Source organism: Rhinolophus sinicus, chromosome 16 (genome assembly GCF_057876585.1).
Source record: "Rhinolophus sinicus isolate RSI-liver-muscle chromosome 16, RSI-T2T, whole genome shotgun sequence".
Classification (NCBI taxonomy): domain Eukaryota; kingdom Metazoa; phylum Chordata; class Mammalia; order Chiroptera; family Rhinolophidae; genus Rhinolophus; species Rhinolophus sinicus.
The window spans coordinates 32,397,079-32,414,771 of NC_142516.1; the positions used below are offsets into that span (position 1 = coordinate 32,397,079).

At 44.2% G+C, this 17,693-nt stretch overlaps 1 protein-coding gene across 1 annotated transcript; it reads right to left on the minus strand.

Moving 5' to 3' along the window:
- Nucleotides 1-4,879: 4,879 nt before the first annotated feature.
- SPATA31G1 (SPATA31 subfamily G member 1) lies at nucleotides 4,880-8,946 on the minus strand. The gene is made up of 2 exons (XM_088793417.1): nucleotides 8,716-8,946; nucleotides 4,880-8,341 (listed from the first exon to the last, which is right to left on the minus strand). The coding sequence occupies exons 1-2, from the start codon at nucleotides 8,944-8,946 to the stop codon at nucleotides 4,880-4,882; spliced, it is 3,693 nt and encodes a 1,230-aa protein (XP_088649543.1).
- Nucleotides 8,947-17,693: the final 8,747 nt, after the last annotated feature.

Here is a 17,693-nt window from a genome sequence, read left to right on the forward strand (position 1 = left end):
TCCACCGGTGTTTGGTGTGGGTGGTAAGGCTAGGCTTGCAGCGCTTCCTTTTCCTGACCAAGGACTGGATTGGGGTGCACTCCAAAAAGCGTGGATTTTCAGAAAGGTACAGTCTCTTTCTGGAGGTGGATGTTCTTTTGGTGCACCTGAAAATCCCAAACATTCATGCTCTTCATCACTTACAATTATGTCCACCTTTATGTAATTTGTATTATAAAAAAAATAGCTTTTTCTAATATAAAATTCTAGTATAGGATGTGTTTTTTCCTAAATTAAACATCCTCCTCTGCTCCCAGGTTTTCAGGTGATTGCATAGCTTTGTTCAGATGTAGAGTATCTTCTTCACAGCATAATCATTTAGCGCTTCTGGGGTCAATACCATGATGTCTTAACCGAAGAAGAGTATGGTGCAGAGAAAATAATCTACTGAGTCAAATTTGTATTGGTCATCCTAGTACTTCTACCAGGCTCTGGTCTACATAGATAGATAATCTACTGAGACAAGATAATTATGTTGGCGTCTCTGATTAAACTGGAGCATCTTGAGCTCATGGGCTATAAAATAGATTACTTTTGCACTTTTGGGATTTTAATGGCTGTCCCTTGTTTTCCATGACACTTTCTTCACCATGTTCTGTCTTTGATTCTTTGGTTTTTCCCACCATTTTGGTACCCTAATGGCTTAGCCTTCACTCTTCCCACTCTGAACATTGTCACCGTCTCATCCATGTGGGTTGTCAGTCTAACCTCAGGGAGGGCCAAAGACACAGTCTTTTGGGGAAAGACATTTAGTGTATGCATTAAGCTATGGGGGCATAACAGGAGGAAAGTGGTAGTTTCCCACAAAATATGTAGAGATACTGGTTGATAAGTGTTAGAAATTTGTGTTGGAATGATTGTTTTGACTTTTAACTAATAGACACACAGTGTGTCTATAGGGCAGATAGTTGGAGCTCTGTAGATTCTTTAGGAAAAGTGAAGAGCAGATTGTAGTGAGAGGCCTGGGTCTATTAGGTTGGTGCAAAAGTAATTGTAGTTTAAAAGATTAAAAATAATTGCAAAAATCTCGATTACTTTTGCACCAACCTAATAGTTCTGGAATTTGTGCTTATAGCAGCGTAGCTTTGAAAGAGATGCTTAGCTCTTAGGATGCCTCAAGATTCTTAATCTGATACAATGATTGACAGTGGTGCTTTGTAAACTTTAGAAAGTAGTGACAGACTGTTGCCACCTTATACCTACAGAAGTTTGCATACATAAACCAAGAGGCAAGTTGTTTGGGAAGTCTGTCTTTTCCCCCACAGTGCTCCTAGAAAGAAGTTGGAATGTGATCTTAACTGTAATTAATCATTTCTTTGCACAGGATAAGTGCTAAGATTTAAAAGATGGGTTTCTAACCAACAATAGGGAATCAAATAGATTGTAGAGGACCAACTATGCCACAGAGGCAAAAACAAAGATGGAACTATCAGCCTAACATCTTGAGATATATTTGGATCCAAGATAACTATTCCTACCTGTTGCCCTGAGAATCTAGTGGTCACACAGTGCCCAGTCGTTCATTTAAGTTTTAGCAAATATTAAATGGTTTGTTCTTGCCCAGCCCTACAACCTACTGAGGGCTTAAAAACATTTAAGAATATAGGACTTGAAAGTCCTGGAAGTACACACTGTTCCCCAATAAAGTCCTGTTCCCTTTCCCCAATAAAGTCTTTAAAAAAAAAAAAGAATATAGGACTTGGATTTTTCATAAAGATGTGTAGACTCATTAAATGTCCTTGTGTCAAGTAGAAACAGAATTGCATTGTCTTTGAGACCATTTTGGGGAGGGTCTTGAGGGGATAATAGGTGAGAAAAGGAAAAGTATCTTCAGTTCCACCCTTAGCCAGCAGGTGGTGAGTTTTGGATTCAGGCCCTCAGTTTAGGGCTATAAATAAAGCTTTGGAACAATAATGACAGTAATAAAAGGAGGCAGAGGAACAGCATGTACCTTCTGACTGGCTGTTGTCAACCGTATACAGAGGAGAGGGAATACTGTAGAATGGAAAAAGCACTGGATTGGGAATGTGGACTTGATCTCACAGAATCTTACTTTCTTTGAAGGTCTTGATAGCCATACTATCAGGAAACGGGTGCTATTAACAGGGCACAAGTAGGGCTGCAAGAAAAGGGAAACCATACCAAGAGAAGAGAATCAGATAAGGCTCTGGAGGTAGTCTCAACTGGAAAGGAAAGGAAGATGGGAGACTTGGCAGGGAAAAGTGCAGGAGAGCAGTTTGAGCAAAAGGCACCGCACCCTTAAGCATTAGGTTGACTAGCAAGGGAGTCTTGAAGTGAATTTGCAGAGGTCAGAAACCGTATGTGGAGAACGTCATATACCGGGAGTGAACTTTAGTCTAAGATTGTGTGTCCTCTTGGGGGGGAGGGGTGCTTAGGCAGGGAAGTGAGTCAGATTTCAGTGCTAGAAAATGCAGCTTCTTAACCTTTCTTAAATTGTGGCAAAACGTAAAATTTACCTTAAAATTACCAAGTGTGCAGTACAACATTGTCAACCGCGTGCATGATTGTGCACACACAATTCACTTTTTAAATAACCTTTCACTTTCATAGAAGCAGTAATGTACATTTTAGCTATTCAGAAAAATATAAGCAAAATTTTAAAAATTATTCCCAGTAACCAGAGATCATCTTAACTTTGGTTCGTATCTTTGAGTCTGTGCATGTGTGTAAATGTGTATGTCTGTACATGTGGTATTTTAAAATCAAAATGAGATCATCCTGCTTTATAACTTTTTAAACATATATACCTTTTCCATTCAGTAAATTGTTATTTAACCCTCATTCAGTTTCCCAGATGATCCAGTATGTGACAACTATCTTGACCAAACTGATATTCAGTCAAGGACTACAGATTGTTTTGAGCCAAGGTTATGTTCCTTTATTCAAACTTTTTCTTTTTTTGCTACCTAGGAATAATATTAAGTAGGTTTTTTCTTCCATTTTGTAATGTAATTTTTAAATTTTTTATTTTTAATTATACTATCAAAACTTTTATATTTGTTAAAGAGATTGGGTCACTTGACCAGAGAATCGTAGCCATGTGGGGGATGGATTGGAAAGAATAGGGCTACAGTTTGGTGAGAAATCGTATCTGAACTGTGATGGTTGAGATGGAGAGGTGAAGATAAATTTGAAATACATTTCATGGGTGTAATTGACCGGGTTTGATCGTGGATTAGATTGGGGAGTAAGAGGAAGGGAAGAGTCAGGGATGACAGGTTTCTGGCTTCATTATTGTGGTGGATGTGGTACCTTTGATAGGAATGGGCACATTGGCAGAAAAAGAGGGAAAATGAGAACGTTTCGGACAGGTTGAATATGAGATGATGTGTAGCAGGCTGTTGGACATGTGGATATGAAACCTAGAGATGCCTTATGACCCGTGTTTTTAAATATGGCAGGCACTTAATGGAATGGCTTTAAGACATTCTATATTTTTTTAATGGTACTGGTAAAATTGGACATCTGTTTTTTTGGGGGGAGGGGGGTGGAGTTGATTCTCACTTCCTACCACTCAAAAAATTAGGTTAACAATCTAAACATAAATACACAAAACTATAAAAGTGCCAAAAGATGTTTTAGAAGCCATAAAGGAAAATGTTGGTAGATTTAACTACATAAAAATTTTAAAGTTTGGTACAATCACCTTAAAATGAGAAAATAAGCTACAGGCTGGGAAAAAATATCTGACATACATAATGGGTTGAGTTAATATCTGGTAGGCAGGATAATACCCCCCCCCCCCCCCAAGATGTTTACGTCCTAATCCCTGAAACTTGTGAATGTATTTTACATGGAAAAGGGAATTATGATTGTAAATGGAATTAAGGTTGCTAACCAACTGACTTTTAAGATTGGAAGAGTATCTTGGATTATTCCGATGGGCCAGTGTAATTACAGGTGTCTTAAAAGTGGAAGAGGGAAGCAAAAGAGCAGAGTGATGTGATGTGATGTGATGTGATGTGAGAACTTACCTTTGCTGTCTTTAAAGATGGAGAAAGAGGGCCAGGAGCCAAGGAGCGTGGGCAGCCTTTCGAAGCCAGGAAAAACTAGGAATGAATCCTACCCAGTGCCTACAGCAAGAATGCAGCTCTGTCAATCTCTTGATTTTACCTTTCTGACAGAGTAAATTTGTGTTGTTCTGTGGTAACCTGTTATTATGTCAGCAGGAAAAAACAATATCCAACAAACAGTGCAGTGGAAAAATGGGTAAAGGATATGAACAGGCAATTACTATAAAAGAAGAAATCCAGATGGCCACTAAACATGAAAAGGCACTTGTTTTGTGACCTTGGGGATTCCGGTTGAGCTGACCCAGGGAGAGAAAAGCAGAGGGCTGAGAATAAATGGAAAGATATATGGAGAACTTGTGGGTCAAGTGGATGAAGAAGGGGATCATACCCAGGACCAAAACAGCTGTGTAGACCAAGACCAGTTGTACTCGTGAATGGATGTATTTTTCTTCTGCTCATTTCACTTCTGCTGTGAAGTTTTCTCAAAGGCAGCACTGGACTGCTCCCCTAGCCTTTCAGCCTTACCCTGCAGAGTAGGGATGTGTGGACTCCAGACTGATCATTGGTGAAAAGCTTGAAATGAAAGTTAAGCCTGCAGAATCCTGAGCTCTACTTTAGAGACCTGATCTTGAGGGAATATAGTTGCTGTCAAAGTTAACAGGGAACTGACATTCCCAGTATCCCAGACTCCAAAGAAAACATGAGTGGGATTTGTCTCATTCAGCTAGTTTATTAGGAGTTCCTCTGCTTGTCTCCCCAGTCTCCAACTGGTTTGGCTTCAGGTCTTGGGGTACTGGGTGCCAATACTACCAGCCTTTCCTCTGCTGCATGGATTTGGTGGGCAGGCGTCCATGGGTACCCAGAAACTTAGTTAACACCCTTTGGAGACCCCTGCTAAGGGGAGCCTGAGGTGTGGGGGAAGAGAGAGGCGTCTCCAAGTGGGCCCAAGGGCAGTGCTTACACTGCTGAGGTGTCAGCATGTCACCAGTTCCAAGGTCTGCGCCTTGCTTATCTTGGGGACCTGCAGCCTTTGAGTGAAGCTGCTGGGGGAGTGCAATGTGTAGAGAGCTCTTGTTCCTGTGCTGAGATCTTTGGGAAAGTCCACTTGCAGGGGTCTCCACTAGTCCTCCAGCCTGGGCTGGGTAGCTCTTCCCAGTAACCGGGGGTGACCTCAATTTTGCATCCCCTCTGCTATAGTCTGTTTTGGGTTTCCTGGGGTGCGCTCTCTTTTTGGCTGAATATTGGGCTGACGCCTTGTCCTGCCTGTTACCTGAGAGTAGACCCTCAGAGTTTGAGGGCTCTCCCAGGCCTGGGCAGTTCCTCCCAGACTCCACGTAAACACATGGTCCTTGGGGTGAGACCTGGGCCACCATCTTTGCCTTCATTCCTTCCTCTCTCTGAGATTCTTCTTGTGCCCTGCCAGACTCTTGTGGCTGAGAATGGGCAGAGGAGTGACAACAGTGGGAGACCCGGACAGGCCGAGTTACTGTGCTCTCAACTTTTGGAGGATAACAGCTTGAAGAGTGGAGGCCCGGTCTGGGGGGATGGGTCTGATATGGGGAGCAGGAAGAGTGTCTCCAGGTGCCTGGAGTTGTGGAGCTCAGAGCAGGGGAGCTGCCAAATGATTGACGTGGGCCAGGGGAGCTGGGAGCAGGACTCTGCTGCAGTTGCTTCAGCCTGAGTACCAGTTCTCTACTCCAGTGCCAGGCCCGGACCTCAGAGTCGGTGGGCGCCTCTGGGGCAGCCTCTCTCCCGGAGGATGGAGACTCTGCCTTAGCTCCTGGGAACAGCTCTCCTTCGGGTGGGCCAGGCTGATTGGGCTCAAGCTTCAGAGCTTCAGCTAGTGGGGGAGGCCAGGGTATTGGCTGCAGGGCATCCACTGCTGGAGGTCTGGAGCCCTGGGGGACCACTCTCTGTTGCACATGCGGCCACACAAACTCAAGACCAAGGTTGGCTGGTAAAGGAGCAGAGAGTGAGGTGAAGGCTGGGGCTCGGAGCTCAGTGGCCCAGTAGCTCTCGCTCTGCTTCACTGCCTCCCCCTCAGGCTTACAGTTGCCTTGGTCTCCAACAGGCTTACTCATGTGAGACATGGACATAGAGTTTGAGGGCTGACTGGGGCCACAGAGTGGGGATACAGGAACCCAACAGGTTTCTTTCTGTTCCATGTCCCCAGCAACAGGCTCAGAGGTAGACAGGGCTCCCAAGGGGCTAGCTTCGTGTGTGTCTTGGGGTAAGTTGTGCGCTGGGAACGTAAAGGCCCAGGAGTTCTTTCTCCTTGGTATGTCCCCACAGCTAGCCTCAGAATCAGACAGGACCCCCACGGGGCTAACTCTCAGGGGCTCCAGTATGAGAGCTGGGTGTGGGCTGAGGGCCAGAGATGGGGGCTCAGAAGCCCAGGAGTTCCTGGAATGTTGAGTGTCCTTCCACGCAGCTTCCGAACTCGTGAGGTCTCCCACAGGATTGATTCTGTGGGGTTCTAGAATGGGAGGTAGCGATCGGCTGTGGTCAGGGGCTGGAGACTCAGAGGTCCAGAGATTCTCATTGTGCCCCATGCTCTCCCACAAAGCCTTGGCCTCAGACAGGACCCCCTGGGGGCCCACTCCTAGGGACTCCAGCAGAGACGCTAAGGGAAGGTTGGAAGATGGAACTGGGTCTGCAGAGACCCAGAGATTTTCTCTACTCTGCATGCTCTTCCGTGGAGTCTTAGATCTTGATGGGACACATGCAGGGCTGGTTCCATAGAGCCCTGGGTTGAGGTCCAAGGCTGGGGGCTCAAAGGCCTCAGGGTTTCCTGAATTTTCTCTGCATCCCCTGTGGGGTTTGTATCCAGATAGATCTTCCAGGGAACTGCCTCCCCACAGTTCTGGCAGGGAATCGGGGGAAGTGCAGGGGCCTGGCATTGGGGACCCAGAGGTCTGAGTGTTCTCTCTGAGTCCCGTGGTTCCCCAGAAGTCCTTAGGTGCAAAAGGTCCTTCAGGGCTGGCCACCTGGGATTCTGACAGAGAACCTGGGAGTTGGCAAGGGGGTGGCATTGGGGGCTCAGAGGCTTGAGGACTCTCTTTATGTCCTGTGATTCTCCACTGAGTCTCACATCCAGGTGGAACTTCCAGGGGGCTAGTTCCTTGAGGCTCTGTCCTGGGTGCTACAGATTGGCAAGGGACCAGGATTGGAGGCTCAGAGACCTGAGAGTTCTCTCGTTGCCTTATGGTTTCCCAGAGGTCCTTAGGTCCAGAAAGGCCTCCCATAGAACTGGTTCCCTGGAGTAATGGCAAAGAGGCCAGAGGTGGACTGGGAACTGGCATTGCTGGCTCAGGGGCTTGGGAGTCCTCGTTTTGCCTCGTGGTCCTCCATGGGGCCTCCGACCTAGTCAGGACTCCCAGAAGGCTAGAGGGATACAGCAGAGAGGCAGAGAGTGAATCTGGAATGTGTTGTTGCAGGTCGGGATCCCGTGGCACCCCCCTCCAGACCTTAGATATGGGTCTAGTTCTTTGGAGTTCAGGATCTGGGTGCAGGGCTTGATCCTCAGAGACCCAAGGGACCTCTTGCTGCTGTGTAAGCCACTGTGTATGTGCCTCAGCGCCAGATAGGATTTCCTTGTCCCTGGGAAAGGACATAAGATGGAGGGGTAGTGATGGGACAGAAGGGGATGAGGGAAGGGGAAGTTGCTGAGGATCGGGGGCCATCTCTTCCAGATCTTCCATAGCATGGACTTGATGGGTAGGAAGCTGGGTTGGGGAGCAATACTGAGGAAGCAGCAGGCTGGACCTATACAGGGAGGCAAGCTTGTTGAAGCAGACAGAAGGACCAACAGGCAACTTCAGGGGAAAGGGGCCACCTGAGCTCAGGATGATGGCCTCCAGGGACTCACTGTGCAGAGAAGGGAGACCCCAGAAGAGCTGGCTTTTCCTCTGATGCAGATGGCTCCCTGATGCTGTCTTGTGCCTTACAGGCAGGTTGGTCAGGATCTGAAAGATGGGGAAGGATCTGGAAGGACTTGGGGTCTGCATGAGTACTAGCTCTGGTGTCCCTATGGCCTTGTGGAGGCTCTTAGAACGGCAGAATGGCTGGGATGGGGCTATGGTGTCTTGTTCTCTAATAGGAGCTTCTTTGGGAAGAGAACATGGATCCAGAGATGTCTCCTCTTCCTCTTCTTCCTCTTCCTCCTCCTCCTCTACTTCCTCCTCTCCTTTCTCCTCTTTTTCTTCCTCCTCCGACTTCTGCTTCCACAGATAATCAAGGAAAGCCACACGGTACAGAAGTGGTAGGCCCTGGGTAGTGGAGAAAGATATTTTCAGGCTTGAAGCCTTTTCACATACAAGTTGTGTCATGAAGCCCTCAGTCTCTGTTCCACATCCAGAGTGAACAGTTACTCAGCTGGCCCCACTCCTGTGGTCAGTATTCACTTACCCATCTGATGTTAATGACCAGTACACGCCCATATTTGGAGCTCAGCATTCCTTACACAATCCTACACCTAGGGGCAGTGATCACTTACTGGGTTTCAAATCTAGTGTCACTCACCCAGTCTCACATTTAAGGCTTATTATAGTCACTCATTTGGGCTCACATCAATGTCAATGATTCCTCACCAAAATTGATGTGTCAACAGTCATTCAGCCCTCTGTACATCCATGTCACCCACCTTGCCTTGCATCATGTCCCCAGAGGAGCAGGGCTGAAGCTGTCGCCAGCTCCCAAGCTGCCGCCATCTCCGGATCTGCCAAACCATGAACAGGAATAGTGTCACTAGATTCCCTGTACTCTGGAGGCAGCTGCTGCCACAATATCTACAGGCCAGGGCATAAGTCAGCTGGCCCCAGAGAAGCCCCTCATCCCCCTTAGTCCCAAGTAGGCACTCCAGCAGCCACTCCATTTTCCTCAGCCTAGTGGCAGTTTACCCTGACGTCATCACTGCATCACAGAATAAAGAACTCCCATCCCCCACATGGCTAACAGCCTTCTCCCTGAATTTAGAGCCAAAAAAAATGGCCTCCGCCAGACAACTCGTACTTCATACAGTGAAACCTGGGTGATCCCCTTTTGTCTTGACTGCCAAGCTCAGAATTATGCTTTAGGCATTGTGGTTAACTAGCAACAAATTGCCTCATTCAAGTCCTAGCTCTACCATTTCCTACCTGGGAAATCTCAAAACTACTTAATGTTTCAGTGCCTCAGTTTTTTCACCTGTAAAAGGGGGATACTATTTACCACATAGGGTTGTTCTGAGGGTTAAGTGAAGAAAATTATAGGCTTAGAATTGTACATAGTGCATGCTATATTAAAATTTTATTTCTTTAATAGATGGAATCTGTTCCCTCTTTTTTTTTTAAATCTTATGTCAGCTGTCAACTCTTATTTGAAGAAGGTAAGTTGAATCCTGAGAGGAAATAAAGAAGGCAATACTGAATACTTATTCTGCGCTCATTAATTTACACTTGTGGTAGGATAATTTACCAAGTTATTATTTGCTGTCTCCTCCTTACCAAAGGAGACCCCCAGTAGGATAAAAAGACAACTTTGCTCCCCTCTTTTCCAGAAATTCTAGATATCTTACGGAATTGTTAATGGATTTTGTGTTTTCTAGTCCCAAATCAAAGTTGCAAGACACCTAGTCTACAGTCTTATCCAGGCTCTTTTGTGGGAGGGGAATTTAATTTAACTGGGTGTTTGGAGAAGGAGAAGGGGGAGGACATGCTGAGTTGCCCGAGGATAGCAATGGGCCCAGGGACTTGGGAAATGAAATGTAGCCATGGTTTCCATGAGTGACGGGCTGTACAGATGTCCCCTAGGAGGCAGCAGGACTTCTGATGGGGAGAGCTGAGTAAATGATTAGGGCACGAAACATCTAGCACATAGCCTTGGGAACTACAGCAAAAGATTCTGGCGTACATGCTCGGCAGAGATGCTGTGGAGCCTTTGAATGGATAGAATGCGTTTAGACAATGCACATCGCAGTAGCAACCATGACAGATTCAAGACCTGGAGTTCTTTCCTAAGTGGTTTTCTTTTTCCTTTTCTTTTTTTTGGGGGGGTTAGTTTATACCACACTAAAGAGGGAAAAAGCCCCCACTCCCCATCATGATTAATATTGGATATCTTTGAACCCTAGTAAATGGGAGTTTTGAGCCAGATTTAATTTAATTTAGAAAAATTAATGTGATGCTTCTTGTTCCTCAGTGTTATGGAACAACTTATACTCTAACATTTATTATCCCTTTTAGTCTTCAAAACTCTTTGAAGTAGGTATTGTTTTCTCCTTTCACATAAGGGGAAACTGAGCACAGATAAATTATACACACACACACACACACACACACACACACACACGAGGTTGGACAATTAAGTTCACAAACTCCTCCTAGAAAAAGTGCTACATACCTCGTTGCTGAATATCACTATGGTCACCTTCGAAGTATTCCCCTTGGGAAGCTATGCACCGACTCCAGCACCTAGTCCACCCTTCAAAGCAATTTTGGAATTCTTTTTTTCAGGAATGGCCATCAGAGCTGTTGTTTTATTACCCTTGATGTCCTGAATGTCATCAAAATGTCTTCCTTCCAATATTTCCTTTATCTTCGGGTAAAGAAAGAAGTCATTGGGGGCCAGATTAGGTGAGTAGGGAGGGTGTTCCAATACAGTTATTTGTTTATTGGCTTAAAAACTCCCTCACAGACAGTGCTGTGTGAGCTGGTGTATTGTCATGATGCAAGAGCCATGAATTAATTGTTGGCGAAAAGTTCAGGTCGTCTAACTTTTTCACGCAGCCTTTTCAGCACTTCCAAATAGTAAACTTGGTGAACTGTTTGTCCAGTTGGTACAAATTCATAACGAATAATCCCTCTGATATCAAAAAAGGTTAGCAACATCGTTGCAACATGTTCACGAACTTGTCAGACTGCGTGCGCGAGTGTATCTGTCCCTTGTACTTTGAGGAATCATTTGTATATGTTACAGAAAATAAAATCCAACAGATGTAAACAAAATTGGAATGTATTGACTCATAACTGGACAGTCCAGGGGTAGGGCTGTCTTCAGGTAGTAGGATTGATGAAGGAGACTCAGTTCAATGTCATCAGGATTCAGTTTCCACTTCCTGTCTCTCTGTCTTCTGTGCTGACTTTATTCTCAGGTTCTGTGTGGTAGCAGGTTCAAGTGAAGTTAAAAATGTGGTGTCACTCTGACAACACTGTGACTTAGGGGTTCCAGTTGGTTATGTATCTATCCCTGAACTACTCATTGCACTGCTCACAGGGGAATAGAATGCTTCTTCTGACAGGTCTGAGTCACATACATACCCTTGGAGTTAGAGTGTGGAGGGAAGTCCACTCCACCTGCACATGGACTGAGACTGAAGAAGTGGGCGTGTGGCAGTTCCTCCAGAGGACACAGACATACTGTTTCCAGAAAGGTGTATGCATACTGGTATCAAAACAAAATAAAACAAAACTGATGTCCACTATCGCCCTCTCTAACTTCCCTGTTCTATTTTCTGGCCACAGCTATGTCATTGCCCTTTTATGATTTGAGGCTTAAGTTGAAATGTGAATGCAGGTCCTCTGAAGGTTTGGGAAGGGTCTGGATGGGGCCCAGGGCAGGGATCTTGAAGAGGGGGCATCTATGGGAGACCCAAACATCTGTGTGGATAGACCATTCAGTGACCTAGACTCTAAATTCCTAGACCTTTTCACCTCAGAGTCCTTTCTCTCTGCTCCAATCTAGGTACGGTCATATCTGAAGCTTCATCATCAGGAATTGCTCTGCCTTCCAAAATAATACAGTCTGGCATCCCACCCTCTGACTTCAACCTCCATATTTGTCCTAAAGATGACAGTTCTTCAACCTTGTTAGGATATCCATTCCGTTGATCCTTCCACTTTCCCCCTGACCATGAGTAACCTCTTGCCTTCCTTTCCTCCTTCTCCATGATAGACTTCATGGTGCATCACATACTCAACATTCCACATGCTTCTCAATTCATTCTCTTTTTATCATTACAACCTGGCAAAATCCCAACTCTGCCTCTGCCAGACCTGCCCTCTAGGAAGCAGCTCAGAGCTACTGGATAAAATCACATATGAGTAAGTTGGTGCCACCATAAACTGATGGTCAGCTCCATGGGCACTTGAAAAGCACTTATTCATGCATTCCATTTACTGAGTGCCTGCTGTGTGCTAAGCATTGTTCTAAGTACTTGGGATACATCAGTGATCAAAACAGGCAAAGCTCCCTGCCTGTGGCGTTTACTTCATTTATTCCTTAACAATTCTCACATTCTACTCAAAACTCAGTTCAAGATTTCTTCACGTTCCCTCAACTTTTTCCCCCGCCGTAGCAAATGCATCAGACCTCCACTTTTCAGAGGAGCCAGAAGCCCTCAGATGGGAACTCGCCATCGTCAAAAACAATTGCCATTGCATACAACCTCCTTCCTGCTACAGTGAAAGGTGTCGCTCTTGGGGGGCCTTCTTCGACCCTCCCAAGCAAGAATGGGTGCCCTTATCCTCCCCTTTCCCACCAGCACTTTCCACATTAGATTGTAACTTGTGTCTTAATTGTCTGAGGGCTGGGACCGTGTCTACCCAGTTCACTGCTTTAACTCCAGCCTCTGGTGTTTAGCATTTGGTTAGGGCTCAGTAACTTCTGCGTGAATGAATGAGCAACGGGTGGGATTTCTGTTTCCGGACGGGGCCTGCTCCGGGGCGGGGCCTCAGGAATCTCCTCGGGCTTCCTAATGGCCACCGGCAGATCCACACCTGTGTACGCCGAAGTCAGCTTCCTTGGCTTCCTTGAGACCACAGCCGAGATTCAGGCAAGGTTTTTCAGACGCCCCAGGGCTGTTCCCGCCGCGGGACTCCCTCATCTCGGACGGCTGGGCCTGTGCTCGGGCTGGCTGCGCCCGAAGCCCGCCGCAGAGCCTCTGAGCAGACACGCGCGGCCGCGGCTTCCTTCGCTGCCCAGTTCGCCAGAAGTTTTCCCGTTCCCCCCGCCTCCCTGTCCCTTCCCCTCTCTCCTCTTTCCTACCCCCCCCCCCCCCCGCTCGTTCTTCCCCTTCCTTCTCCCCCTCCTTCCGCCCTCTCCATAGGAAGGCCAAGATAAGCCCAGCTCCAGTTGCCGCGTGGGCACGGCCTTGTCCAGTGTCCCTGACAGACCCAGTGCCCTGAAAATGTCAGGACTGGTAAGAGGACAGTGAGACTTCACTGAGCTGCCCCTCTGGAAAGGAGGGGTCACGTCAGTTGCGCAAACACTCGGTACGGGGCTCGCTTCCGCAGAAGGGGTGATGTCTACGTGGGGGGAGTGGTTTCAGAGGAGATGAAGGAAGCTGTGAAGCCGAGGGCGCCCGGTGGGAAAGATTGGTGGGAGCCCGGCCTAAACTCATCAGGGCAGAGTGTCAGTGGGCTGAGGTGTGGCTGAGTCCTGAGGGGCAGAGGCAAACCTGGGATGGAATCTGCGGGGCCCACCACTGTGAAGCATTCTAGCAGACAGGACAGGTCGCAGGCTTCTAGAAAGGGGGAAAATCCAAGGCAACTGCCTGCAAATCTCAGGTATTGATACTTTACTACATTTATTGAGGAACTACTACCGTGTTTCCCTGAAAGTAAGACTTAGCCGGACCATCAGCTCTAATGCGTCTTTTGGAGCAAAAATTAATATAAGACCCGGTCTTATTTTAATATAAGACCAGGTATAATATAATATAAATAATACCCGGCCTTATTTTAATATAAGACCGGGTATAGTATAATATAATACCGGGTCTAATATTAATTTTTGCTCCAAAAGACGCATTAGAGCTGATGGTCCGGCTAAGTCTTATTTTCAGGGAAACACGGTATGTGCTAGGTGCTGTGTTTGATGGGAACTCTAGCTCTGTCACACTAGAGGTAGGAGGAAATGTTGCTGTGTGGTGGTTTTTTTTTTTTAAGTTTTCCCCATTATGATAGTATTACATAGTAAATTTAGAAGATATGAAAAATTAGAAGAATCCCATAAATTTCCAATCAAAATAATTTCTATAGCATTTTGATGTATTTCTCCCCAGACTTTGCTATTCATATTTTTACATTGTTTAAATAAATGTGGGGTTTTGTAAGGTAGGAAAGCAGTTATTATTTTAGCATAAACCTTTTCTATATACTGTAAACTCTTTCTAAATATCATTTTTAATGACTATGTTATTCTCTGAAGTAGATTCTCTGAAGCGGTGAGTTAGCCACTCATGTGGTCATTTAGCACTGACTTCTATGAGCTTATCTCCTAAATTCCAGTTGCTGGCTAAACATCCCTGAGCTCCACTTCCCACAGGTACCCCAGGCCTAACATCTGCATAACTTAGGCCATTTTTTTCTTCTGTCCCAACCTGCTTTTCCTGTTGTATTCCCCAAAGCAATTAGTATCACCTAGTCACCCAAGCAAGAAACGTGGGAGTCATTCTACACTGCTCCCCTTTCATCTTTCCCATAAGTAATCAGTCATCGACTTTTGCTACTTTTCTCTGCTGTTTCTCCAAACTGTCTCGCATCCTCATCCTTACTGTCACCCTGGTAGTTCAGGCCCTCATCACTTCTCCCACAAACATTTCTCACTAGCTGATTTCCATCCCTCCAGCTTTGTCCATCTCTAATCCTTTCCCCTCACTACTGCCAAAGCAATCTACCTAAAACAAAAATGACTGATACTCCCCTCCTTAACATCCTTCAGTGAAGCCATTCTTCCTACGTGGTATAGAGAACCCTCCACCTGCAGATCTCTCTCTTCTTTAGCTTCTTTTGCCATTACTTGCTTGCATTTGTTATTCTAGTAATAGAGGAACGCTTGTAATTTTTCCTGAGTGCCCCCATGCTGATTATTGCTTCCATAGCTCTCTGCTCATCAGATTTCTCTGTCTGGAATGCCCTCACCACTTTTCCACCTGGCTGATTCTTAATTGTCCTTCTATCCCAATTCAGGCATCATCTCCTCAGGGAACCTACCCTGAAGGTCCAGGTTGAGCTAAATGTCCCTTCTCTCTGCTCTACATAGTGATTATCTCTGTCTTTTCAGTTTAAAACATTTTTTAAAATACTGTAAACCTACTTCGTGTACTTTTTCTTATAATTTTAATATCTACAGCCTGAGTTTATCTTATTTTTCAGTTTGGAGTCTCTCTAAACTTGTTTATGGAGGTCTGTTTCCTTGTGTGTTTGATATATTTTATTAGGACCTACATATACTTGGTTAAATTTTAACTCTGTGCATCCCGAAGGGCCTATATTGAGATGATGTGTCTTGGTTTCTCCTGGGTCCTAGGGGACACTACCAACCTGGAACTATTCCTATTTATTTATTGGATTGGGATTTCACAGACTGTGAGCATGGTGTAAATTCAAATCCTGGGTCTGCATGAGACTAGGGCTATGATTATAAATTATGAGGGGAAATTATTAGTATTAATATTGTTAGTTTTTTCACTCAGTTTTGATAATTTTGTCTATTTATCAAATCTGTCTCTCCTCCCCATTCTTAGTGTCACCAAAGACAGATTGGTTTTCTTGTTGGGTCTTGTTGCCAGCATGCAGATTTTCTTCTTCGCATCTTCAAGATATTGCCCCTTTGGGTGCCTGGCTTTATGTGCCATTCTTAGATTCAGCTCCCCTACTTTGTCAAATCTAAATACTGTTCCTCAGTGGGGCCAATAACCAGCAAAGCTTTAGGTGTCTGAGTTGTTTTTAGGGCAGTCCTGGTGTCTGTGCTGGCCTTCCGTCTAATTCTGGCTCTAAATTTTCTTTCTTCCTCCCTCCCTGCCTCCCTTCCTTCCTTCCTTTCCAGCATTTGGGTGTTTTGCAGTAGAAGGGCATTTCATAATACCTAGCCTAGTTAAATTGACAGAAATAGAAATCTTATAGACTTCATTTTAAAAATTGGATTGTATTTCAGGTTTACTTACAGATTTTTACAATGAAATCTCTGTCCAAGATTTATTTGATTTTTTCCTGGTTATTTTTAAAATTAGGTTTTTTAAAATCAGAGTCATGTATGCACTTTGTTTTAAAAGTCAGATAGTGATTTAAGGTCTTTTAACAAAGCAGGCTCTTTGTCCCCACTTTCTTCTACCATAAATCCTGCTTACTGGAGGCAACCACTTTAAGTTTTTTGTTTTTTGGTTTTGTATTGTTAACCTCCTTGTATTTATTTATTTATTTTCATTTTTTACAACTTTTCATAGCAGTTTTATTCATAATAGCCAAAAACTGGAAAGAACCCAAATCTCCATCAGGATAAGCAAACTGTAGTATATTCATTCAATGGAAACTACTCCCTAATAATTAAAAGGAACAAACTACTGATACATGCAATAGCACTGATGAATCTCCAAAGTGTTACATTAAGTGAAAGAAGCCTTTCATAAAAGGCTATCTACTGTATAACTTCATTTACATAAAAGTCAAGAAAGTGTAAAACTATAGTGACAGAAAGCAGATCAGTAGTTCCTGGGAGAGTGGAAGATTGACTATGAAGGGATAAAAATAAACTTCGAGAAATGTTCTATATCATGACAATTTCTATATCATGATTATGGTAGTAGTTAACAAATGAATATGTTTTTGATCTCTGTATTTTTAAAATAATATACTTTTACCAATATTTCCTGATATATGAATTTTAAATTATATATTGATTTGTAACTATGGAAGATAAAGATTAGGCTTCAGTACCATCCCCATTTTCCTTCCCCCAAACTCCTAATATATTATAATTTTTGGTTAAATTATTGTTAAGTATTTATATTAACTAGACTATGTAAATATTGTTTACTATTGTGTGAAACAGTATACTCTAATTATTTTTACTCTATAATTACTCTGTTTATACAACTTTTTGTTTTTCCAGTATACAATTTTTTCTTTAACTGGCTTTCTATATATACATCTGTAGTCTCTCAAGCCTGCTTACAACCTAGTAGTCTGTGAAGCCTGCTTACCAGGTCAAAAATCATCAAATAAGCATTTGCAATTCCTTGCCCCGTGCCCCACCCACACTTTCTGGGTCTGTTGATGTTCATGGGGTGAATTGGCTTACTTCCCCTGTCTTCTTCTGCAAGTGTTTAACTTGGTAGTTACTTCTGCTCTGCTAAGTCAGTAACCACTCCTCCATTTTATTTCCGATACATCCCATATATATCCCCTTCCATTCTTGTCGTCTTCAATAGTTTATTTTCTTTTTCCTTCACTTTTAATGAAATTCTGGGTGAGAGATGATAAACAAGTATGTTTGATCCACCATATGTAACTGGGAATCCAAACACTTAATTTTAAATGTGTGACAGGCCATGATCCATTTTCTCATCAATATTTGAAAGTATTTATATAGAGATTTCAAGTTTTAAACAACATATGTAGATATTTCTTTATATATATATTGGCATGTTACAGTTACTGTGTCATTATTGTGCACATAATATTGTGTGAAATATTGTGCACTGAAATTGCCTTCATCAGATTTCTTTTATGTTGTGTGGAGGAAATTCACTTGAGTGAGTCCTCAGAGTTGACTACAAAGTGAGGCAGAACTGATACCCAAAGTTCAATGTGGCTTGTCAGCACTGTGGCATAAATCTGTTGTGGAAAATTGTTTCTTGAGTGA

Bases quoted from the DNA above. Each gene is read 5' to 3' on its own strand.
- SPATA31G1 (XM_088793417.1), bottom strand. From the start codon at position 8,946: ATGGAGTGGCTGCTGGAGTGCCTACTTGGGACTAAGGGGGATGAGGGG. The intron at 8,342-8,715 runs GTGGGTGACATG...TCCACTACCCAG, and splicing joins GGGACATGATGCAAGGCAAG to GGCCTACCACTTCTGTACCG.